General features: G+C 30.9%; 4 protein-coding genes across 4 annotated transcripts; 1 reads left to right on the top strand and 3 right to left on the bottom strand.

The window, feature by feature from the left end:
• Positions 1 to 7,867: 7,867 nt before the first annotated feature.
• LOTGIDRAFT_152341 (hypothetical protein) lies at positions 7,868 to 8,849 on the bottom strand (the record flags this gene model as incomplete). The annotated part of the gene is made up of 2 exons (XM_009045780.1): positions 7,868 to 8,388; positions 8,834 to 8,849. The coding sequence occupies 2 exons, from the start codon at positions 8,847 to 8,849 to the stop codon at positions 7,868 to 7,870; spliced, it is 537 nt and encodes a 178-aa protein (XP_009044028.1).
• Positions 8,850 to 11,423: 2,574 nt separating this feature from the next.
• LOTGIDRAFT_228053 (hypothetical protein) lies at positions 11,424 to 13,670 on the bottom strand. The gene is made up of 2 exons (XM_009045779.1): positions 13,571 to 13,670; positions 11,424 to 13,344 (listed from the first exon to the last, which is right to left on the bottom strand). The coding sequence occupies exon 2, from the start codon at positions 13,166 to 13,168 to the stop codon at positions 11,825 to 11,827; it is 1,344 nt and encodes a 447-aa protein (XP_009044027.1). The 5' UTR covers positions 13,169 to 13,344; positions 13,571 to 13,670; the 3' UTR covers positions 11,424 to 11,824.
• A 284-nt stretch (positions 13,671 to 13,954) lies between these two features.
• Positions 13,955 to 21,970, top strand: LOTGIDRAFT_208512 (hypothetical protein). Its single transcript, XM_009045778.1, has 15 exons — positions 13,955 to 14,120; positions 15,310 to 15,380; positions 15,565 to 15,731; positions 16,864 to 17,010; positions 17,316 to 17,398; positions 17,666 to 17,734; positions 18,152 to 18,229; positions 18,336 to 18,434; positions 18,613 to 18,676; positions 19,115 to 19,233; positions 19,520 to 19,617; positions 19,948 to 20,055; positions 20,326 to 20,494; positions 20,855 to 20,957; positions 21,238 to 21,970. The coding sequence occupies exons 1-15, from the start codon at positions 14,067 to 14,069 to the stop codon at positions 21,369 to 21,371; spliced, it is 1,563 nt and encodes a 520-aa protein (XP_009044026.1). The 5' UTR covers positions 13,955 to 14,066; the 3' UTR covers positions 21,372 to 21,970.
• Positions 21,971 to 22,087: 117 nt separating this feature from the next.
• Positions 22,088 to 25,196, bottom strand: LOTGIDRAFT_152338 (hypothetical protein; the record flags this gene model as incomplete). Its single annotated transcript, XM_009045777.1, has 7 exons — positions 22,088 to 22,140; positions 22,672 to 22,819; positions 23,523 to 23,746; positions 24,200 to 24,265; positions 24,427 to 24,493; positions 24,747 to 24,850; positions 25,088 to 25,196. 7 exons carry the CDS (start codon positions 25,194 to 25,196, stop codon positions 22,088 to 22,090), a joined length of 771 nt encoding a protein of 256 aa, XP_009044025.1.
• Positions 25,197 to 25,424: the final 228 nt, after the last annotated feature.

The raw sequence follows: 25,424 nt of genomic DNA, 5'->3' as shown, positions 1-25,424 counted from the left end.
TAACTCAGAAACCATCCATCCTGTTATTACCAATTTCGAACATGACTGAGATCTCATCAACATATACATGCATATCAAGATCAGATAAAAACTGTAGTCTCTATCGCGCCTACAAGAAATGTGAACGGACGGACAGGGGTGACGGCAATATACGTCCACATTTCCATGTGGGCGTATAAAAACACAAGCAACTGGTGACAACAGTGATTTTTTTACAGGTTGGTTTGCTAAGGCTAACTGAATTCAGCCACTGGTATGATTGTCACAGATGCTGCCAGATTCTTGCAGTTGTTAAAGGGACAGGTGTGCCATTTTATTACCAATCATACTTTAGTATCAGAAACAGGAATTTTTAGCTAAGTCAATCAGTAATTGTGTTCACAAATCACCATCAAAATTATAGCTTTCAAATACATGTGTGTCGAAAATTATCTGCCATTGAATGTTAAAATGATACTCTCTGATATATAGAAAAGACATTATAGAAATAGTGAGTAAATTTCCTAAAATGAAGCATTTCTGAAGGAATTATGCGATTTTCGTACATTTATAGTACTTCTGCAGACTATTTACATATTTATATTCAAGACTAAAATCAACCCCCAAAAATGGCTCACGTGTCCCTTTGAAACTAAGGTTGCTACCAACAACCAAACTTGTGCTTATAATTGGGTCATCTCTACTACCTATAAACAATTTTCAAAATTGATAAATCAGCATATGAAACTATGCACCTGACCTAGTTCTCTTCATAAACTTGAAGTTTCACACAAAAAAAACCCCTTATTTTCTAAATCATTTTGATTTTCCGATGTGACCAAAGTAAAAAGAAGGTAGCATCTCAAAAAAACTTTGCAAACATCATAATGTTGTTTGTGTAGTGTAAATTGACAGAACAGTCCCAGTCTTTAAAACCATGAGGAAATCAAGCGTTAAATTGAATCAGATGTCACCATTTTGAATCACTGCGAAAACTTGATTTGGCCGATTCAAATTTACACTTACATACACAGTTTTCTAGATCTCTGCATACAATGAAATACAAATAAAAACAATAAAAAATACATTTGAAGAATAAGATGGCTAACTGATTTTGTCTGATTGTGAATTGGTATAGATAAGATATTGCTGTATACCTCCATCGAGAACTTTTCTGTGCAATGAATATTTGTCAAGTGTTATGACACCCTGTCTAGTTATGATATTTCAGAGAGAATCACTTCTATATAGATTTGAGAAACTGTTATGTGGATAAATCAAGTAAAATGACAAGTTGTTTAGAAATCTAATTTTCAAAATGTAATTTAAAATGATTGATTCCTCTGTAGTAAGAACAATAACATTCCTGGTGTTTCTCTCTAAATGTCAACCAACATTTAAATTGAAATTGTGTTTTCAGGTGGAAAAACTATTTAATCTGTTTACACTTGAAATGAAGTTTAAATCGAAGAATTATTTCCATGCCAAACTGTCCTATATATTTCATTTAATACAAGTGAAATGTTTATCTTGATGCATTAGCCATGGCTTACAAAGAAATTAATGAATTTGGAAATGGATGCATTTTCTTTTATGCAATATTCTTTTCACTATAAAAGAAAGAAAGAAACAACTATATTTTACAAGGATAGCAACTTTCTTTCTGCCAGTCCTTGGCCAAACCTCTTGGCATTGATTTTCCACATACCGATCGAAATTGAAACTCACAGCCGCCATTTGCTTGACGTAACCATGCAAATGATGTCATGACAAAATGCTCTAAACGACTGTGGTAGAGAACCTCACAAAAAAAGAAAAAAATTGCAGGTAAATATATTCATAAAAACTTTGACAAATAAAATAAATTTCATCTTAGTATAATAGAATTTGTCATTTGTTAGCCTGCTGCACACAAGAGTTATCTGCTAAAAAGTCATATTAGCAACAGATAGCTCATTATTTATGCAAGTATACTATTTCAATAAGTTTTCTGGCTACTCAGGCCTTGAGGTGAACATCAATCCTATCGGATATTTTCGGACTCAGGAGAGAAGCTACATGCTGAGGGCAGAAATTCAAGTGGTCAATTAATATGCATTCAAGATGGTTGCATTAGCGAAAATACCACGAGTGACTGCAAATATATTGGTGATATGTGGTCAGATACAACATTACCTCATCTAAACAATCAACCAGTAACACCCAAAATATGCTTTCCACAAGATGGTAACAAAATTACAGCAGACAGGTATAACCTGTTCAAAATCATGCCGTCACATGGTGTTTACTCTGCAGATAGCCCCAGTGCGCTTAAATCAGAAACAATATAATGTTTCACAACTGTAGTCATGTTCACAAACACTTCTCAATATAATGGATGGTTGTGAGAGTAGACTGCATAGTAAATTATGGTGTGGACATTATGGTTGAATGGAAAGTCTTAAGTACAAACCAAAAATAACATCCTCATGTCAAGTTCATAAAATTTTGTTTTAAATATTGCAGTCAGATTAAAAGTTTAAATGCTAGCACACGATTCATTTGCTTTGAAAAATTGATGGGTTTTAAAATGTAGACAAAAGTGTAAATTAAAATGTAGAATCATTCAGAAAATGTGAATAATATTTAGATTATCTATTTACACAATATTTTCATGAAAAGTTTGAATTTTAAAATAGTGAAAAAAAAAACAATCTTTCAATATTGTGGATGACATTATATTACATATATTATTCGTAATATGACTGAAGGACATTCATTTCATTCTAACCAAATCCTATTACAAAGATCTAAAGAAGTATTTGAATAAATGCACAATTTGAGCTGAATATCCAATTTGTGTCAATAATTCAGAATTAAATTGACAGATAATATTTACTTTCTGTTTCATTCCACGTTTCCACATCTGGTACTAGCTTGATTATTTGATTATAAAACACGGGGATATTGTAAGATGTAAAACTTGGTATTAGAGAATGATCAATAACATAGGACTACATTGACATATAAATATTCCATTAATTCATGGCATTGATGTACAACAAATCACAGTGACTGATAATGCATAAAATGTCTTCATTGTCACAATAGTGTGGCTACAGATGAAGAGATTCATAAATGCTAAGGTTCTGGAGAAGAATGAGATAATAGGATGGAATCTAGCTTAATTAATTCTGGAACTAACACTCATTTTCTCACTAAAGCAAAAGGTTAGGTTATAAGAGTGTTATATGATAAATGATTGTCTTATAATAGTTAGAAAATTACTGAAGACAAGTCTTTGAAATTGACCAGTCTACAATCATGATTTTATTTTATTTTTATACGACTATTTGACCAAGTGTTTACAAATGGGTTTAATCTATCAATAACAAGCTTGGCTTCACTGCCAACATAATGCAACCAGAAAAAACAAATTATTTTTATGTGTAATCAAAGAATATCAAGCTTTGGACCATGGAAGCAGCTAATAACATTCTCCCACTTATTTGTGACATCTTCATAGAAGAATAGCTGTATGAGTGCTTTGACTATTATCATTTCTGCTGGTATGTTTTAATTACAACCAAACAACATTGTCATATAAAATATAATAGCTGCTATGAAAAATGTCTTAAAATGACTTGTGCTGTTATACATGCTAATAGTTGTTGCTGTTTTTTTATTCATTTCCATTGCTTTTTGGAATCTACTATTGCAATCTACATCAAAATATTAATATTAAATCCTCACCAAAGCCATAACAACAGGACCTCAAGCTTTTTTTGATTATTAGAATGTTTTAAATCATCCTCAAATAAGAATAAATATCAATGGTAGATTTTGCTATAACATTTTTAAAAGTGCTGAAAAAACTGTCCTTTCCTCTGAAATGTTCGGACAAGAAACAAAAAACAATTCATAAAAAATCTGTAGACAGACCAAACATTTCATAAAAATAAAAGTGTTATATGTAACTTTCTCAGTAAGAGTTATTGGATTGGTAGAATGAAGTATTTATATAATAGATTTTTCATTTTAATAGATATTCATTACACATACCAATTTCAATTTAAAGTTGTGTACATAGTCGGAATTGCTGGTTAACATATCATATTAAATCAATGCCAATGAAAATTGTCAGTTTCAATAAGATGATGGAGATTATCTCCCTTGCAAGACGAGAATTTTTCAATCGATGAAGCTTGAAATTGATTTGGGTTCCACTTTAATCAATATAACCATTAGAGGTCTTAATATTATCATCGTTTTCTACCAGCTGAATGGAGATGCTGGAGGCAATACCAGCCACAGAATTACACTATTAACCCTCTCTTATAAACACTAATACAACTGGCCTCACCAATGTAAAGAAGGCTGGAATTTCTCCAATATGTGTGTGTGCTTTTAGCTAATTTTCTGTCTAATTGTAAGATTATTGGCAAGACATTCATGTTCTTTTCTAAAGTCTTATTGAATAAAAGAGATCAATGTCATTTATTCTCGAGACTTAGTTCATGTTCAACAATAATAACATTGGCAAGTTCTACCAGCTTCTAATGTACAATTCAATTTAATTCTGGTACAGTACAGAGAACATTGATATATTCTAGCACAATTCAACTAAACACTGTAGCCAATCTTGTAAAGTGAAAAACTTCATTTTATTATCTTGAGTAAAATAATATTAAATGAATCCAGACGGATTCACAATATATGGTCTAAATACCTATAAACACAAGAAATACACTTTAAATAGCAATAAATACCAAATTGCTCCATCACACTTGGCTTGGAGAAGAAAATTTGTTGAAAGGATTGTTTGGAATTATTTTCATTCAGAAACAAACAGCTTAAAGGTATTAAGTCCCTTAAATATTCAACAGTGTTGGCAAGCTGATTTAGATTAAGACATTTTACAAAATTTTGTTTATTTTAACTGACATCAGGGAATACAAGTCATAACCAAATTCTTTCACTAACTGAACAATACAAAAATATATTCCATGTCATCAATAAAGTTATAATTACTGTACATCTTACTTATTTTTTAGGGGCAGGGTGACTGGCAAGAAATAATGTTGAAATTTACAGTATATATTGAGATATTCATAATAAAGATGGAAATGTTAAGGCTTTCGTGTCACTAAAATAAAGATCAGCTTACAAGTTTTCTATTGTATATAAGACATCTGACAGATGAATAATGATTTAGTTCAACAATTCAATTTAAAACTGTAAGAGAAAAAGCAGAAGTCTGGCATATAATCTGAAATAAGTAAATGTCATCGGACTGTGTTTTTCTGTTATTACCAATCAATATTTCTTGAAGAAATTTCAAGTACAAGTATATCTTTTTCTTGTTTTATAGGTCAGTTTCTTTAAACAAATTGAGATCTTCTGCAGAACTATTTGAAGGGCAGTCCCAGAACAGGCTATAAGGTGTCAAGTCAAATATGTTGCATTTTTGGGTGAAACAGAAGGAAGCTGCTAAGACAAAGGCAATAACTCAGAAATCACAAAAAATCTCATCTAATATATACAAAAGCATGCTAAGTTTCATCAAAACTGTAGACTTAACAGTAATAGTGTTCACAAAACACTGACATAATGTGGCTGAGACAAGGGTGACAAATTGCAAATATCAAACTAGTCTGAAATCTTACAGATATACGCATCATACTAAGTTTTGATTGAACTGTATTGATGTACTGGCAGTGGAACAACAATATACATCCTCATTATAAAAAATAATGTGGGCATATAAAAGCAATAAGATTGTCTCAAAATGGTAACCTCAAAATACTTACAAAGTATTATGAAAATCGGTTGAAAAGTTACTGCATTTTCATTGTTCAAGGTTAAGAACATAAAAGTCTGATTTCAAAATTGCCCAAAAAATTCCTATTTCAATGCAATGTAAAGCAGTTAAACTTATGAAGCTGTAGCATTTCTAATATTCATGGATATAGGTTATAACTCTGTATTCAATTATTTTGAAGATTGAGCATTCTAGCTTGACCTTCTAGATTATTGGTTTCTGTTTCAAGGACAAGAGTAATAACTTCATTTCTAGCCATATTAAAGATGGAGTCTTTCATTTTTGTTTCCAATCCATTGTTGTGTGTCAAATATAAATCGATTGGCCGGTTATCCTAACGACTTCCGAGTACAAGGGTTAATCTGTGCGATCCCTAATTAACTTATTACCGAGGGAATCCCCGTGTTTACATTTCCAATAGTCCCGATTTCCAATGTTTAATTTGATTGGCTATTATTTTGAAAAGAATGCGCGCAAGCGCATCAAAAAAGACAATCATAACAAAGAAAATTCTGTCACTTACAACAATGGCGGCAATTATATTTTGGTATTCGGTTTTCTATCTCTAATGCCAGTGCAAAATATGTTTCCATTTGTTCAAGATGAATAATTGTAATCATTTTAAGTATATTCTTACTTACCATATTGCTTTTCTCCTTTCGAATTACGAAAATGTGGATAAACTCTTCAATTTAAATCAGAAATTATCATGTCACGTGATCTCTAGCTATGACGCCATTACCTCATTCCAGAAGGTAAATAGACCAAGGGCTTCCCTGAGCTTGACGAAGCCTTTGTGTGGTTGATTGACAAACTAATGTTTGGATTAACCACTAGAAGGGCCAATCCATGGACAAGCTCTTTTAATCTCTTTTGGACTACTTTTGATCAAGAAAACCCATCTTTAAAGGGCTGAACATCACACAAAGTCTACTTGTTTAGATTGTATATCCAGGTATTTTTTATTATCAAAATCGGTTGAAAAATAAATTCTAGAGAGTTGGACAAGGATGTATACAATATAAACACAAGATATGGGCGTATAATAAAACTGTTATGGTTGTTCTACAAACATTTACTTTAATTATATGAACTGGCCAACTTTACCTTATGTGTAAGCTTACTATGTGTAATCTGAAGATTACTAGAAAACTTGTGTTATTGTATGTTTTCTCTGTTTAGTCTGAGATAAGTAAAATGTCAAATTGAATCCTTTTAAATATCTTAACATTCCTTACAATGTCTAACATCATGATGAAGTTAGAGGACTGTAATAATATAACTCATCTCTTCACAACATGTTGTATAAAATATATCTTTCAATTTATGATTAAATGCGCAGAACTCGTAGTGTTACCTAAGTATTTAATTTTATTATATGTTAATGAATAGCAGTTCAATTATAAAATTGCCAGATATTATTTTAGCACGGGTAATATTTGCACTTTGACATTGGGAATGCATGTTGAAAATATGAAGAACCAAAGACCAGAACTAAACAATAAAAAGCAAGATGTGTCTTCCTTGCTGAAATACCTGCTAAGGAGCTTACATATAAATGAATTCAAAATAAAACTTTCAAGAAACTATAATTGCAAAGCAATTTTGAAAATTTATATCTACAGTCAACCAGAATACCTTGCATTCCAATCACTAGAGTGACCTCCCTTTAGTACAGAAATACATAGAAGAAATAAATAATTCTGTTTTGAGCATGAACCAAGGTCTTTGTGAGAATATTGACACTATAGAGAGCTTTATTTCATGGCTACAGAAAAATATCACTGTGTCTTTCTTTTCCCACACCATTTTATCTTTAAAATTGCTGCGTTGCATGATAAATTCAGCACTTGGATTCCTTTAAGTTCATTAAAAACTTGTCATGTAGTATAAAATAATCAAAAGAGGAAAAAAAAACCTACTGTTTTACAGGAAGTGCATGCTGTTGATTTGTTAATCATGTGACATGTCAGTAACTGCTAATGGAAATCTGTCATTCATGTCCAATTCCTTTTATTCAATTTAAGTGCTTAAATGTTGTTCTGTTATTGAATTTGTTCACTGTAGTGTTAAGTATAAAATATTGACTTACTTGGCAGCTATTCCACCAGGTTGGATATCTTGAACAAAGATACCTAATTCACCTTTATCTTCTCTTTTCAAACCAACAACACTAAAACCTAGTGAACTATTATCTGGTTTAAATAGCTTTATTGTTTCAATTTCTCTGTCTTTAGCAGATTTCTCTATGGCACGTTGAAATTCGATATTATAATTGTACGTAGATATGGCATTGTTTTGATATGCTTGGCGTAGGTTTAATGTAGCTGTGTCACTATTGATATCATCATCACTATATCTGTGACCATAGCTGGGATGGAGATGAAGTTCCCCAGAGGAAGAAAAGTCAAAACTATCTTCAGTAATTGGTTGTGTTTCTGAAACTTCTTTTAATTTATGTAATGATTTTTGTAAAGTCAGCAGTTGATGAAACAAAGGACTTTTTAACATACATAAAATTGACGAGAGTTCATCATCTTTATGGAAATCTCCCTGTTCTTGTAAACTAGCTTTTAATCTATCAACTATATCAGCAGCTTGTTCACAATCTAAAAAATATAAATTTCCTGTTGTTATTACTTTTCAACACAAGTTTAATTAAAAATAGAGTTATGAGTTGACCTTTATTGCGAAATCAACAAATTTTAAATTGTTTCAAAAATGTTATCGCCAATCATTCCATGATAAAATACATATCGCGATGCAAAGTCACAATATGATATGTATTGTGTAATGGGGTATAGGATTAAATTTAACATTTTATCTTCAAAGTTTCAATATTAATTAATTTATAACTGTGATATTTAGTGATTCCATTCACCGACTTATAAAAATCCCCACCATTTTACGAAATGAGAGGTATCCTCATGTATGGATACAAGACCTTACGATACTATCATTTCATGTTGTATTGTGATATCGATTAAAGGATATATCGTGCCAGCACTTACAGATGTACCAACAATGTACTTAATCATATTTAAGATTGCTTACCTGCTACTAGAGACATCTTATAACTTCTATAATATTGACATCATAAGCATAAGTCTGAAAAACACCATTTCTTATCATATCAGCTGCAGAATGTAGTGCAGTCAAACTTGTAAAAAGCCTGGGGAATGGTTAAATTTTGAAGCATACAAGTGCCTGATATTCTAATATAAAATAAGTAACCCATACTTCAGATAATGAAATAAATATAATCAAATAGATAAATAAATGGGTTGTATTTGCTAGTATGTACATTCCAATCCAATTTCTGTACTTTGGCGATACAAAAAAAGTGCTCAATGATGTCAAGGTATTAGACAAGAGGCAGTTGTAATAGCTTGACATTGTGAAGATTATCATTGAATGAACTCCATTTTATAAAAAAAGTATACAAGAAATTCCACTAAACCTATTTTTTTAGTTCTTTTAAAGGGACAGATAGGCAAAAAAAAAAAACATAAGTGTTCCCATTGTGTCCTATCTTATCCGTACCGTTGTTAGCAGCCAAAGAGAACACGCATCATGATTGTGCAAATAGCCAGTGTGTATAGCAATAGTGACTAAAATTCCTAGTTTGAAGTATTTTAAAGGAATTATGTGATTATCATACATTTCTAGTACTTTTGAAAAATATTTACATATTTCGAGACTAAAATCAACCCCCCAAAATGGCCAACCTGTCCCTTTAAATGAGTCCAAACCAAATTAAATAAGGTCTAAGTTTGGTGCAAATTTGTTTGTATATTCTTAGTTAATTATGATATTTTTGCATTTTGATAATCCATATCAGTAGCCTTAGACTTTACATCGTATTCAGTATGATTTGAAAAAGCCTTGATGTCATATCATAACTTCGTTCGAAAACGCCCAAAGTTTATCATCACTGACACTGTTGACATTCCTTTGCACTGACAGTGACAGTATCAGTGATATGACCCACATACAACAGGTGGTTGAACACCTTCACAAAAACAGCATGAAAAGATCAAAACTATAGGTTTTGTTGTCATTGCACCATATCTTTTTTATACACTTCTATAGGCACTCAATAACAACGATTTTCAACATTTTATAGTAGAGTTTCATATCTTTTCGTACTTACCAAAATAGATAAACACAACTTCTTCAGTCCAAGGGGCTTGTGGGAATGACTTTAAACCACCGACAATTACAACAAAATCAACGACATAATATTGACTTTTATAGCTTATACTAAAATTTTAAAAATTATAGTCTGTATTGCAAACTGCCCTACTTAAGGTTGCCTTAATGACTAAATAAGCTCTACATTTACATATTTCGTTGAATGAGATGCAGGAAAATTAGTAGACACGCACTCGGTAACATATAAAGACATATATACTATTCACACAATTCTTCCGTATGTTTAAATCAGCAATTTGTACGATAAAGGGAGAAAACTCTTTTAAAATATTACAAATAATTTTGTGGTCCTTCATGACACGGACTGGGTTGAAATATTTGGCTGTGAAATAAAAGTGAAATAGGGTTTTTAGACTACGTTTCTGTAACTTGTTGGGCAAAGCTATACAGTGCGCAATAAGGGAATTTTGCATGGACAATGGCTTTGGCCTACTATTTTTTAATTTAAACTGTCAAGGATCTTGAACTCTTTCCAGCTCTGTTCAGCTTGCATAACTGACATAAGAAAACAGATTAAAAAATCTGAAGTTAATATCTGGACCCCTGCCAGGAATAAACCCTGGACCTTAAGGTTGGAAAGTATGTGTTTAACTCACTGAACCACAGTGGTTCCCAAATACATTTGATATAGGACCTAACACTTAACAACACAGACAAGTTTTAGACTAAGTAATACTATATGCTTCCATAGGTAGCAGTAATAAATGACAAGACATCAGTCTGCAATTTGTTTTTGATAGTATGATATACCTTTAATCTTGACTTAAATTACATTATTTAATGAGAAATATTTTACCAACATAAAATTCAAGGCAAAATGATATAGAATAATCTAAAATATGAGATTACATAGGCTACTGGACAAAATCATATTTTATTACATGGATCCTGATGTAATTATCAATAACATTACCTGTTGACTGTAATGAATGAAAATAAGATAAAAGTGATCTATCAGAACGGTTTATTTTAGTAGGTTGAGAAAGTTAGGTTTTTAAATTAATGAAAATTGTAGTTAAACTAATAATAAATAATCACTTCCCAATCGAAAGTCACAGATATCTGCCAATGATTTAAAAAGCCAGTCATATTGTTTTGTGTTGATTAAGAAAATATGAATTTGCATTTTGTGCTGAGTGTTGACTTACATTGTAATTACCTGCATCAAAACTATCATAATGAACAAATCAACTATGAAAGTAATTTTTAAATCCTTTAATCGTGTACATTTTAAATGTATTCTATAAGCCACAATAAATGTGACATGTTTCAATTATTAAACAATGACATTGATTAAGCCTCTCCGATTATTTCGATCAATCGATTATTATTTTCTTGCGATTTGCCTTTAATCTATGTCACTGCAATTTAAAAGGTAAGCTTATTTTTTAAAGTTGCTATGATTTTAGCAAAATAAACACAAATTATAGACAATTAGAACCTTTTATAACAAATTCAAGTTGATCAAGTAGATACATAGAAATAAATAGCATATTTCAGAAATTTTTTTACACATAAGCTTATAATTTACAACATTTTTAAGAATGAAAGTTTTTCATAAAAATAGCAGAAAAACATTCCTTTTTTTAAATTATTGTGTCCAACTTGCTAACACATTGAAGACAGGTTTTTATTAGCATTTCTCTTTGGCTGACCACCTGCTTATGAAAACAGACGAGAAAATCACAAAATGCCTCTATGGACAACTACTGACTGGACATGGAAATGCTGAGAAATATGTGATAAATTTTAGAGCAGATATTTGACTGAGTAATATTTTCTAAAGCACCTTAATACTTGTGGATGGACAAACATGACAGAATGCAAACTTCACTTTGGAACAGCTAATCCTTTAGCACTAATAGCAGCATTAACTGCATAATTCATTAAATCACTGTCATCTACCAGTTCATTTTCCAGTTCAGCTTGAACCAGAGGTGTATCAATATTTTCATGTCCATTATCGTCAATCACATTGATATCATTTGCTACATGCTCAATATGAGCATTACTGTCCTCTAACACTGAATCACCAAATATTTCAGACTGGTCATAATAATTATCAACATCAGATTCAAAGTCATTGTCAGAAGAATCTATCACTGAAACATTTCCATCAGGTGGTTGATTTGGACCTTGATTAGAATTAAGTGTCAATTGAAATGCTTGGTTTGGAATTGGATTGTCATCATTTACTAATGTCTCACTACCTCCCTGACTGTTGGATTGAAGAGTTCTAATGGCTAACTCATCAGTCCATTCTAGCGGTGTTTCCGATCCATCATCTGGATTGCGTGCAGTTTGACGTATAGTGATAAAAAGTCTCATGTTATTTAACCTGTCGGCAAAAACACGATCTGACACCTGTGTTAACTGGTGTAGTAAAGGTGTTATGGTTCCTTGAAGTGCATCTTGATCTTCGTTTTCTTGAGGAAATAATCCACGTCGCCGAATAGCTTCACTAATACTTTCATCTTCTACATGAAGACGATCTAATATAGGCAAATTGTGATCCAAATCAGGTGTCAAACCCATTTCTTCTAAAGTCATATTAATTGCATTGTCAACGATAGCTTTTGCTTTTTGTTGACTCTGCCAGCGAGAAACATAGTCTAATCTAGGTGCAGCAGCCCTATCATTCACAACATCTGGAATTTCAGGCTGATCATCAGAATTATGAGAAATGTCTGGTATAGTCTCAGAAGGCCCTGAAAACAATCTGTTACTAGCATTTGATGTTGAAGCACTAACATTATTGGTTTCATCTAAATGATTATTATTAATCGCAGGTTCTACTAAAACAGAACCTAAACAGTCAATATTTTCGTCATTTGTCTCAGACACCATAGTTTTAACAATTTGTTGTGTTTGGCCATTTACAAATTTCCTCACTTTGTTCAGTATCTTAAATTCTGTACTACCATTGTTATTTTGTTCTAATAGGGTATCTTCATCACTATCTATATCAATGCTATTTGACAGAATGTTCTCGTCATTATTCAAATGTGATTGATTGTCATTGCACAAAGTATTTTCAACACTATGACTAGGGTTTCCATTCTCATCTTCACTGGCACACCTTCTGTTACGACTTTTTGAATTTTTAACTTGCCAATGATATCGAGCTTTCTTTAGTGGTGGAGCACTAGCTTCCTCATCTGGTGATTCACTCATTTTCTTAAATTTGGCAATAGGAAATAAAGCAATATGGAAATCAAACCTAGATAGTGACAGGTAGCGAGTAGCTATTAGGTCTACTTTGAATAGTTTTCAAAGCCACATAATGATGAATTAGAGTTGCAGAATTCAATAGTTTGACTTGTAGTACTGGTATGGAAATTAGGTTTTAAGCTAAAAAAGAAATAGTTTAAATAAACATATAACTGTCCATAAAAGGAGATTCTATTGTCGCCTAGTCTGACTACATAGTGTAGTTTGGTAAATAGGGCCTAATAGCTAATGCATCAGCAGAGTCAAAGTAAGAGCATCCATATTTTAGTAACTTGTCGTTTTCTGAAATAATTTTCAGCATAAATTAGTTATTATGAGGTTCCAATTAGCAAAATAGATATTTACCATGTACAGTATACAACCATATGTAAAATATACAGCTGATTTTGGTCTTTGTTTAAATTATAATACACATTTATTCACCGACAAAAAATATATAGTTGATTCGATTGTCCAGTCTTTTGTAATTTCATCGACCTAGTCTACGCGAGCGGTGTACATATATTTCATGCTGCCAATATAAAGCCCTAAAAGTCCACTAATACAGATCATATTATTTATTGTTATTATTTTGTCGACTTCTATGTCTTATCCAACAATTATATGAGAATAATACTATTTTCGGATAGACATTTAAGGGAAGTTTTTATAGAATGAAAAACAAAACTTTGTTGTGGACTTAAGGATGTATAAATATTTTGTTCTGCACCGCCGGATGTTGTCATTCGCCATTTTTTCTTTCTTCACGACGATAAACAATCTTTTTTTCTCAACTTTCACTGTTATTTTTAAACCTATTTTGTTTGTTTTGAGATAAGATACCCGTCAGCCGGAATGCGCGATGAGCGAATTAAGTTATCAATCAATTCGGTCTGCAAATCAGGCTCGAGAAGCTGTGAGTTTGTTTTTTTTTATTCATTTCTTAGGCTAGTCCGAGAAAACTCAAGTTTCAGACAACTCGGGACTCATTCACACTCACTGTCGTCGAAGCTGACATGGAATCTCGATCTGTTTCAGTGTTAATAAAATAGCATTTCGCCAATCATTTTTGGATGGATTGAATAGCAACTTCATATTACTACTGAATGATCATCATGAATTATTTTAGAGAAATTTTCGCTCTAAAAATTTTAGTAAAATATGGGTAATTTTCTCATATAGGCCTGTAGTGATGAACCTATATTCGTGCATATAAGAATTCAACACCTAATTTTGTCGAAATTAAACAAATTTTTTTTTTATTTCTCAAATATCCTATAGAGTAATTGAAATTGGTTTGTTTCTATTTTCTTTATGAATCCCTCACTTTGACCCATATTTTATGAGTAACTAACTTGACAACGGCGGCAAAATGCGTCACCTATTTTTGTGTTCAATGTTTGATCTATAAATAAGTTGAGATAATCACCTTGTATGGATACCCAGTTGTATATTATCATTTATAACTAATTCCTTCAAAGAACAATGATTTATAAAAAAAAAAATTATTGACTTACAAAATAAGATATGTAAAACGTAAGAGTGATTTATTGCTAAAAGTCATTGACACAACATAAGAATATGGCCCTCATTGTGTTCCATAGAATTTTTCTGCTGACACGCAATCCGCTAGTTTGTCATGTGACTTCGTTCATTGGGTTATATTCTGGCAGACGACACTTGGAATTCTGATTACAAAAGCTGTAATTAAAAGGATTAGCCTATAAAGAAATTAATCCTATAAAAAATTGTGATATTTGGTAATAACGGAAATCCACCATTTTGTATATATTAAAAATAAATAACAAATTTGACATGGCTTTGATACAACAAGAAAAGTCAACTCATGTTTATCAAAACATGCAAATGCGGAGGTCATGTGAGGTCATGTATGTGAATTATTAGTCATTATATATCCAAAACTTATTGAGAGCAGGACACATACAATGATACATGTTTATATAAAGTTTTGTGTGAAGATCAAACGGTTCCCTGTTTAAACCTACCTAAATTATTTTAAGATAGCTGAAAATAAACTGTTGACAGCTTGATCTGTGTTACTATGGTGATAAAATATGATTTGATTTTTATATTTTACTTTGAAGGATGAATTACGAACAGATTCAAGAAAGAAAAATCTGTTGATATTAGTTTTGAATTATTTAACCGAATCAGGGTAGGTATTGAGCTGATAAACTAAGCTTTTTACTTTTAAGACAATTTAAATTCTTAGGATACCATAGTATTAAAACATTGAAGCTTATTGGTTGTTAAACGCTATTTTCATGTGTCAGCAGCATGAGCTTAGCTAGCCATTTTGTTTTTTCTCAAAGATTTGATAATGAATATTTTAATTATAGATATCGTGATTCAGCACAAACATTATCTAAAGAGACTAATATTGATATGAGTAAATATGAGGTTTGTGATAATATAGATCTGGATACTATTTTAATGGAATATGAATCTTATTATTATGTTAAATTTAATAGACATCCTAAAATAACAAAACGACTCACTCAAAGTGGTAAGTAAGATTTTGACTGCAAAACACTGATACTATCTCAAAATGTCACATTTTTCCTAATGCAACACCAAAATGTGACTTGCGTTCTGGTGTTTGAAGTCTTTTATGATTAAAATGAAATTCATGCATCCAGAATTTGTCAAATATTTATCAAAGCATAAGCTTACACAACTTGAAATTCTTGTGACCAAATTTTTATTTATTTTGTATTCTTGTTATTTCTACACCAAATTTACACTTGTTTTTATTTTATTCAGGACTTACAGGTAATTGTTTGAGTTTTCTGATGTTGAGAATCTAACTTTTTAATACTTTGATTTTGGTTTAAAGCGTTTCTTACCATGTTTTACTACCACAACCCACATTTAATTTAATCCAGTTTATTCTTTGTAGTTGTGATAATTGATTATTATATTTAAATTAATCTTAATGTCTGACATTTGTGTCATTACCAAATGATGATGTCTAATTTTTGCAATTTTGTTAATGAAAGATGAAAGCCTGTTAAGATTCACCAAGTAATCGGAATAATTATTATGTTTGTTGTTTGGTTTGGTTTATATTATTATTAAAAATTCCCTTACTTCTCCAATAACTTCAATCCACAGCTTTAGCTTAATATTGAACTGAACTGGCTTCTGACTCCTTTACTTGAGTTTTATATATTAAATATATTGTTATATGATATTGATTGTATCATCATTATTTTGATCTAAATTTTTTCAAAGGATGTATATAAGTATGAAACATTAATTAAATTGTATTTTTGTAGCTGGTGTTGATGGAAGGGGAGGTGGAAAGGGACGTCTGACAAGAAATACAAGGTAAGAGTGTAGTGCACACAAAGTATTAAGTCAAAGTCAAATCAATTTTTTTTTTATTCTATTTGAACAGTTCTATATCACTGAACAAGCAGTGGTGGCACAAGTGAGGGTACAGGGGGGGTATTTGTATACCCCCATTCTCAAGAGGCCAATGTGAACTAACTGCCAAAGGCTGATATTTAAAAATATATGCATTCTGTAACATTTTTGTTTTGATCCAAAAGATATCATGACATAACATTATAAAGTATGAGGAATGTATTTTGCTTTTTTTTCATCTTTCAGTATTAAGGTAAATAATACACCAGCTCTACCAAAAATACCACAAACAGCAAGATTACCTAGTCCCCCAGCACGACCTCGTTCTGGAGGTCAAGGTCAAGTCACTGCTCCAGTAATTAAACCTCAGATCAGTAAAAAACCACAAACCACAGCTGTCAATGGTCATACGGTATGTTTTTATATTTAATGTTACAGCTCTGGTCTGAAAAAAAAATGAGATGTTACTAAATTAGAAGATTTAGGAATTGAGTCTTACAGTTTGAATTGGTGATATAATTGTCCAAATATTTTAGACCCTATTCAGGATGAAAATCTGACATGTAGTAAGAAACATACTGATGAAATTTTCAAGTATTATTATGTATGAAATCTTTATGTATTATATAGCAGGGGAGAATGTTAATCAAACAGTATTTTGTGTTTCAGCAAGCAACAGTAACTAATGGTGCAAATCAAAGTAATTCTGTAACAAATGGAGATGGTTTAGCTTTACAAGGTTTAACAGTCCAGGGTTTACAAAATAATCAAAATGACATACAATTATCAAATAATAGTGCTCCAGTCAAACAACGAAATCGGGTATTTATAACTTTATTCAATATTTACCTATTATAACTGATATTGAGTTATCTGTGCTAAAGTCTCATTCTGTATAACTTAATATTATGCATATCAGAGAAATGAAAAGTGAAAAATATGCTCCCAGTGACAAAATAAGATTTGGCATACATAATATGTTTAGTGGTCTTTTTAAATTTAACAAGATGCATTATAAGGTTATAATTGATTTGTATGTAAGTGACTCTTGTTATATTTCAGCCAGGTCAGATTATTGATATACGTGCAATGATAAATGATGCTACTAAAATGAATGCTGAAGAAGGTGTTGATAGTAGTGTAAGTCAAACTAACTATTGGTTTACTGCTAGAAGTAATACGTTATCTCTCAATAGCTCCTCCTGCCAGGGATTTATAGTCATAAATACTACAAGCTAATTGTAAAGAATAATATTTTTAATATTCAAAGGTATACTATCTCTTGCAATAAAAAACAGACTACATGTATGTAACAATAAATCCTTAAAACTAAAGATATCTTTAAAAATATCAATTTTTTAATGATTACCTTATTATCTTAATTACTTAGATTTATGGATAATTACTTAGTTTTATGGATTTATTGGATTATAGAGGAATCTCTTGTATAATTATGACACCCTGTATGTTATCCTAAGAGGTAGTAATCCTTTAAATGGTTGATGTAAGATTATTTTTGAAAAGATTTTACGTTTTAAACTGTATTTGATTTTTTAGGATCGTTTATTAAAACCTCTTGGTGGTTATGTTGGATATAATTCAGAATGGAGAGAGTTGGCTCAAGTTATAAGTAGAGTAAGTTTCTCCTATAATTATCTGAAAGTAATAAGCCTTTCCAAACATGATTTCAAAATGTCCATCTGTTACATCTTTCTATTTCATATAAAATATATTATTCTAGGATATCTATTCTAATAATCCTGATGTTAAATGGGATGATATTATTGGGTTAGATGAAGCTAAAAGATTAGTTAAAGAAGCTGTTGTTTATCCTATAAAGGTATAAGATTTATGATGTTTCTGTATTTTTAGCATGATAATATCAGGTTGTCTTTATTGTTGGTTAAAGTGTAAAGAAACCATCCTCATCACCAAAAATAATCTTTATCAACTTAATGTGCTTAATCTTTAAGATTTGCTTGGTTTTCTGACTATAAAATGTATTTTATATTGTTTAGTATCCACAGTTATTTCGAGGTATATTATCACCGTGGAAAGGTTTGTTGTTATATGGACCTCCAGGTAAGCCATGTTATACATTTATTGCCTTACAAATACTTTGATACAAAACTGCTATCTAAATATATGTCACTTTCATTCTTTCCTTGATTGTGCTGAAGGTTACTGATAGGCTTACTAATTGTTTGTTAAAATGCATTGTGTGGCAAATTACAAGTTTTGTTTGAATATTTATCTCATAAGGAAATACGAGTTGTAAAATTTGGAAAAATGGACTGCTTTGGGAAAAGTTCATAAGCCAATGATTACTTCTGTTGAAATTAATGCCAAAACCAAAATGCACTAAAAAAACGATATTTATTGGACATTGACAGACAAGACAAAGTCATAATTTCTGCTCTAATGAAACTGCCAAGAATTACATTGGATGCGGCTAATCTTGATAGCGATTATTTATCAAATTCTACGATCTTTATTGGTTTTTATGTGTATATATTTTAGGTACTGGTAAAACATTATTAGCTAAAGCTGTAGCAACTGAATGTAATACAACATTTTTTAATATATCAGCCTCTAGCATAGTAAGTAAATGGAGAGGTGACTCTGAAAAACTTGTTAGGGTAAGTTATTTATTGCCCTTTTCTTCAGATCCTACTTTTCATTTGATATTGCTTGATGTGCATAGACTATTTGTTTACTAGTACTAGTTTAACAAAAGTTTGGGTTCTTTTGATCTTTTTTGCAATCTATTCAATGGCATATTAGAATAGATAAGAGACACTCATGATATTCCTGATGATGGTATGAGAACTAACGTGAAATATTGTTTAACTTATAACAAGCAATAAGATGTATATAGAGCATATTTTAAAGAAATATAAATTATTATTATTATTATTATTACAGGTATTATTTGAGTTAGCAAGATTCCACGCACCATCAACAATATTTTTAGATGAATTAGAATCATTAATGAGTATACGAGGATCTGGAGGGGGTGGGGGGTAAGAATCATGTACAATTTAAATGTAGATACATATTATAGTAACAATCTCAGTCTCTTAATATTTCTTGTGGACAAATTTGAACACAGTTGGTATGCCTGTGTGTTAGTAATATCCTGGATTAGTAGGGTTTGGCACAATTTCAAAGAAAGGTTTCAGGAGTCTTTCCTTTTCCTGAATTGATGTGCACCAACATAAGCTTAGATGGACACGTTATGGATTTTGATTAAGATATATTATATATATATTATACTATAAGTCTGTGATGTATACCAATTCTGAATAAAGTAAAGAATATTAAGTACATATAATGTGATTTTCTGGTTGTAGTGAGCATGAAGGAAGTAGAAGAATGAAAACAGAACTATTAGTGCAAATGGATGGTTTAGCTAAAACAGATGATTTAGTATTTTTATTAGCAGCTTCTAATTTACCTTGGTAGGTATGATCTTCTCAAAACAATGGGACAATTTTGTACTTTATATTATTTTCTGTTATAGGATTGCTAATATGATCCATAAATTTTCCCATTAGTATTAAACCACATCACACAAATTTCAGTTTGGTTTAAAAAAAAAGTCTATTCCATCAGCAATTCTGTAGGAAATTTTCAGCTGAATCAACATGAATCGTTTTTTTTTATTGTAAATATATTGATAAAAGCTCATCACCTGCTTCTTCTGATTTTAAATGCTCCGGGTATTTTAGGGAATTGGACCATGCTATGTTGAGAAGATTAGAAAAGAGAATATTAGTTGATATGCCTACCTATGATGCTCGAAAGTCAATGATCAACCAGTTCCTACCACCAGTGGTTAATCAAGGTTCTGATGAATTAGAATTATTAGCTGATTTAGATTATGGTAAATTAGCTGGGGTGAGTTATAATATATCATACATTAATAGTTGTGTTAATAACAGATAGCTGTTTTTGCAACATCTTGACTTCTAGACATATCAGATTACAGATCAAATTTATTTTGTTGCCAAACTATTAATATAAATTTGTATAATAAAAAGTTGTACCATACATGTTAAAGCTGTTATTAAACAAGACTGTAAAATGCAGCTAAATGTTTACTATATGAAATATGATTGTATATAATTCAGATCAGATAATGATTTCAAAATTAAGGAATACTGTTATACTGTAGCATTAAAGTCAATTTGGCTATTGAAAGCCCATAATTGAATTGACTGCATAAGATTTTCCTGTATTGTTTTCTGTTTTAAACAGCACACTGATGGCTATTCTGGTTCTGATATTAAGTTATTATGTAAAGAAGCAGCTATGAGACCTGTGAGGAAAATATTTGCTGCTTTAGAAGGACATAATGAAGGTAAATATAATGATTTTATATCAAATTTTTCAATCATAAGAATGCTCCTAATTTTGGTTCTTTTTTCACCATCAACTGGGTGAAATCAGGGAAAATCATGTGTGAAAGATCGTTTGATATTGTGTTCAGTTCTGTATTTTACTGAGCTATAAATAAATTCCAATTAGTAAACATGCTATGCAAATCGTAATAGCTTCATGCCCCAAGAGTTTTTTTAAAAAAAACAACATAAAACTAATATAGATTCAAGGTGGAATTTTTATTTTGTGATTAATTTCAGGTGAATTGTTACATTTGAGATTAGATACTATTACAACAAGAGATGTTATGATAGCCTTAGAAAGAACTAAACCATCAGCAAAACAACTTAAACCTAAATATGAAGCTTGGCAGAAAGAATATGAATCAGTCTGATTAAATAGGGACAAAGTACTATTTTCTGTGATATTTTTTATTTCTTTCTCACCAAATTTGCATCAATCATGGTATAACACTGAAGATCCCCAAAAATATCTTATCTTATTGAAAGAAATGATTATCTCAATATGAAAATCATAGCAGGACATTTAGGGGCTTTACTCATACGTGAGAGACAAAAACTACCAAGTCAGTGTAGATGATGGATATAGCCACAATTTACTTATCTCAACCAATTGCAAGATATTGCATGTACAAATAACAATATTAACATATACCGGTTATTTCTTTAAAGTTAATACAGAGGATAAGGTTGATATCACATCATAATTTATCACATTGTACTTTCTCACATTCCAATCAAATCCAAATAATCTCCATCATGTTTTAATTTTGTCTCTCATTTCGGACTGTCCAGTGTCATGTGATTTTAAGTGCCCTTTTTTGTTGATATTTATTTTTTAATTGTTGTGAATTATTTTACATTTACACATAGTAAAATAAAAAAATTTTTTTTAAACAGCCTTACGATTAATTTCATTCTGTACAGCATTGTAATTGTTAAGGAATATTTCTTTCAATGACATCTTTCCTTCAAGAAGTCATGTGCCAAAGATTTGAGATACAAGTCTTTCAATTTTTCCTTCACTTGTTCCTGGTAGAATTAAAATTAGAACTATGAGATTTATTTAAAACAGTCTGTACTGTAAATATCAGCTTGGATCTTCAAACATCCCTAACATATGTCTCTCTATTATTTGTTGAGCTGGAAAATATAAGGTTGTCTCATATTTTTACAATCTGATTATATAACTTATTCTATTTTCGACATGTACATTTTAAAACCAAGCAAAGAACTGTACATATTGTTTGAACAAATTTGAAAAATACAAAACCACATGATTATACGGTGGACTGTTAATCTTTGATTGAAATGTTTCCTAAAACTATAGCCTACTTGAAAAAGTAATGCAGGCTACAATGAGGAAAATTTTGGCATGAGCCTCCTTTTTTTCGTTTTCTAACTGGGAACAGCTTATAGCACATGGGGCCACGGTTTATTGTCCCATCCGCATGAGCCTGTCTTACCTGCATCACAGACAGGGAGAAACCGGGTTGAAGGTATTTTCACGACCTATGCTGGGATGGAACCCTGGACCTTCTAACTTACTGAGTCTCAGAGGCTCTCAAAGCCTACTTTAAACAACAGAAGCTATTAGAGTCATCTTATTGGTATTCATAAGAGCTCATTCCGTCAAGTAAAATGTATCCCAACGAAAAATGTCTATTTACTTACCTGCTTTATGACCTTGACCTACAGCTAAATCAAAAGCAGTATGATTATCTTCATTTATAATAGTTATATCAGCTCCCCATTCTAATAATAACTGTATACATGATAGGTGATTATTGAAAGCTGAATAAATTAAAGCTGAACTTCCACTCTAAAAGATAAATCCATGCACTCAGTTATATTTACTAAATTCCTTGCAATAATCGTAAGCTTCTTTCCCAATTAACATGAGTACATACCAGATTAAATACTGTGCATTAAAAATCCATAAAATATTACATGTATTTATATACGCCCACATTATAATGTGGTCGTTTATTGTTGTCGCCCCTGTCCGTTCGTCATTCCGTCATACGCAATTGGCTTGTGAATGTTATAGAGACAACAGTTTTTAACTGATTTTAATGAAATTTTGTGTCATCATTTTGGATAAGTTCACATTTGGCTATCTTTCGATGAACGTTTTTTTTTTGTTATTGCCCTTGACTTACGAAAAAAGGGTCAAAATTTGAACACAATAGAGACTACAGTTTTCATCCGATTTAAATGATATTTGGTGTGATCATTTATAATAATGAGATCTTAGTCAAGATTGAATCTGACGATTTTTCGATCAACGAAATTTGAGTCATTGACCTTGACTTAGTAAAAACGCATCAAAATTTGTTGGCTTGTTAATGCGATAAAGGTGACAGTTTCTGTCAGAATTTTATTAAATTTTCTGTGTTTGATTAAATCAACAATATCTTGCACCAAATTAGATTTTTGGACACAGATTTGACCATCCCTGATATACTGTATTTGCATTAGCATCTACCAACAATACATAAACTTAACCAAATCAAATAGTATACCTCATCTCTATAGTTAATATCCATTCCTAATTTTAATAATTCTAACACAATATCAGAATATCCATAACAACTTGATAATAGTAATGAGTTTTCACCATGATTACCAACAGTATTAATACAGGCACCATTCTCTAATAGATATTCTACACTAGACATCTGACCGTTAGCAGACGCCCATAATATAGGTGTGAATCCAGAATCATCGGCTTTATTGATATCACATCCTGAAAAAAAATGTCAAAGTTTGTCAATTACTGTACTTCTGCATTTATTCATATAATAGATAGAGTCATTTACCAATTTGCTTCACTTGTTGATATAGATCAATTTCAGCTATATATTTCACTTTTCAGAGTTAAAATCTCATACACAGTTACAATTCAACAAATACATATCACTTTTCAGAGTTAAAATCTAATACACAGTTACAATTCAACAAATACATATCACTTTTCAGAGTTAAAATCTAATACACAGTTACAATTCAACAAATACATGCGGTGCAAATCATATAACCTTTGTTTTTGACCTTTTCGTCTACTGTTATTACTGATATGTTAAATTGTAAGTTATATCTGCCCTGGAAACAAGAAGTCTGTACAAGCATGGTACAATAGCAGCTGAAATTGAACTTTGTAAATCAGAAATACATAAATACATGTTAATTAGCTACATACCATCTTTAATCTCTTGTGTCAATAAAACTAATTCACCTTGAGCTGCCATTTGATGTATACTCATATCTATAATCAAATTATAGTGTTTATTATATAATAAACATTCTTTAACAGTAGATTTCTGCTATGGTACATCTTATTTGATTGAATAAAGTTGAAAAAATTTTCATGTCCAACTCAGGAAACTTGAAGATGATGTCTGTGTACATAACAAAAGGAAAACTTACTTTGTATAACTGATGGTGTTGTTGTTTGAACATTACCTCTTTGTAAATTAGACATCACTGTTGATGGCTGTAATCATAATGAAATTAATTACTTATTATTCATCTAGGGTAGACCAATATTGGAAATTATTTTTATAAATCCATGGCTATTAATAGGTAAAATAATATACTGTTTTAAAATATTCAAAACAATAAATAATACATCTTGATTTTATAAAATACATATTGCAACACATTATATTTGTGACGTCAAATTTAATTGAATGTCTGCTATTTTTTCAAGAAATAAATTCCAAGGCTAAAACTGTGTATTATCTTACCCTGAAAGGTGAGTAATTGATTTTGGAGGCAGTGCCTGGTCGTCTGTATTGTTTAGTTGGTGAAGAATCAATATCACTTGCACTTCCATTAAGACTTTCATTACCTAAATTATAAAAACCAATTATCAATGTAACATATATGAATTAATTATTAATGCATAATAAAAAAAAATTGTATATACCCCTGGTACTATTGAATATACAGCTCTCAATTCTGGGAAAAATAAGGTAAACATGGAAACATTTAAGGACGCATCTTTTCAGGAATCTTGTGATATCTATATATAATATTATTCTGGTCATTTTAGCTTTGATCATTAATTACCCATTAGGCTACTTACCATCACCAAACACATTTTCCACTTCCAAATCATTTAATTCTTGATCACTGTCTACAGGTGAGAAAAAACGACTTCCAGAAAATGTTCTTCTTCTTATTGGTGATGCCATTTTTCTATTTTTATCAGGTGATGGCTGTTTAGATGATGATTGGTTTGAATCCATGACAAATATCTTCAATGACCTAAACACTAAGGACCTTTTTTTATCACCAACATCACTTTGGCAGTCCACATAGATTAATCGCCGGTAAAAATGTTCAATGTTTACATATTTTTTTATTAGGATACAAATTCAAGGGTCCTAGATTTCGATTTTTTTTCATTGGCCTAATAAGTC

Source organism: Lottia gigantea (assembly GCF_000327385.1).
Source record: "Lottia gigantea unplaced genomic scaffold LOTGIsca_1, whole genome shotgun sequence".
Lineage (NCBI taxonomy): Eukaryota > Metazoa > Mollusca > Gastropoda > Lottiidae > Lottia > Lottia gigantea.
The sequence above is the reverse complement of the archived record's forward strand: the minus strand, read 5'-3'. Positions and strand labels throughout refer to the sequence as shown.

What these genes read in the sequence shown, in the direction of transcription:
- LOTGIDRAFT_208512 (XM_009045778.1), top strand. Translation starts at nt 14,067, where the DNA reads ATGAGCGAATTAAGTTATCAATCAATTCGGTCTGCAAATCAGGCTCGA. An exon ending in TGTCAATGGTCATACGGTAT is followed by an intron (nt 17,011 to 17,315) that starts GTTTTTATATTT and finishes TAACAAATGGAG; the next exon opens with ATGGTTTAGCTTTACAAGGT. An exon ending in TTTAGAAGGACATAATGAAG is followed by an intron (nt 20,958 to 21,237) that starts GTAAATATAATG and finishes GATTAATTTCAG; the next exon opens with GTGAATTGTTACATTTGAGA.
- LOTGIDRAFT_228053 (XM_009045779.1), bottom strand. Translation starts at nt 13,168, where the DNA reads ATGAGTGAATCACCAGATGAGGAAGCTAGTGCTCCACCACTAAAGAAA.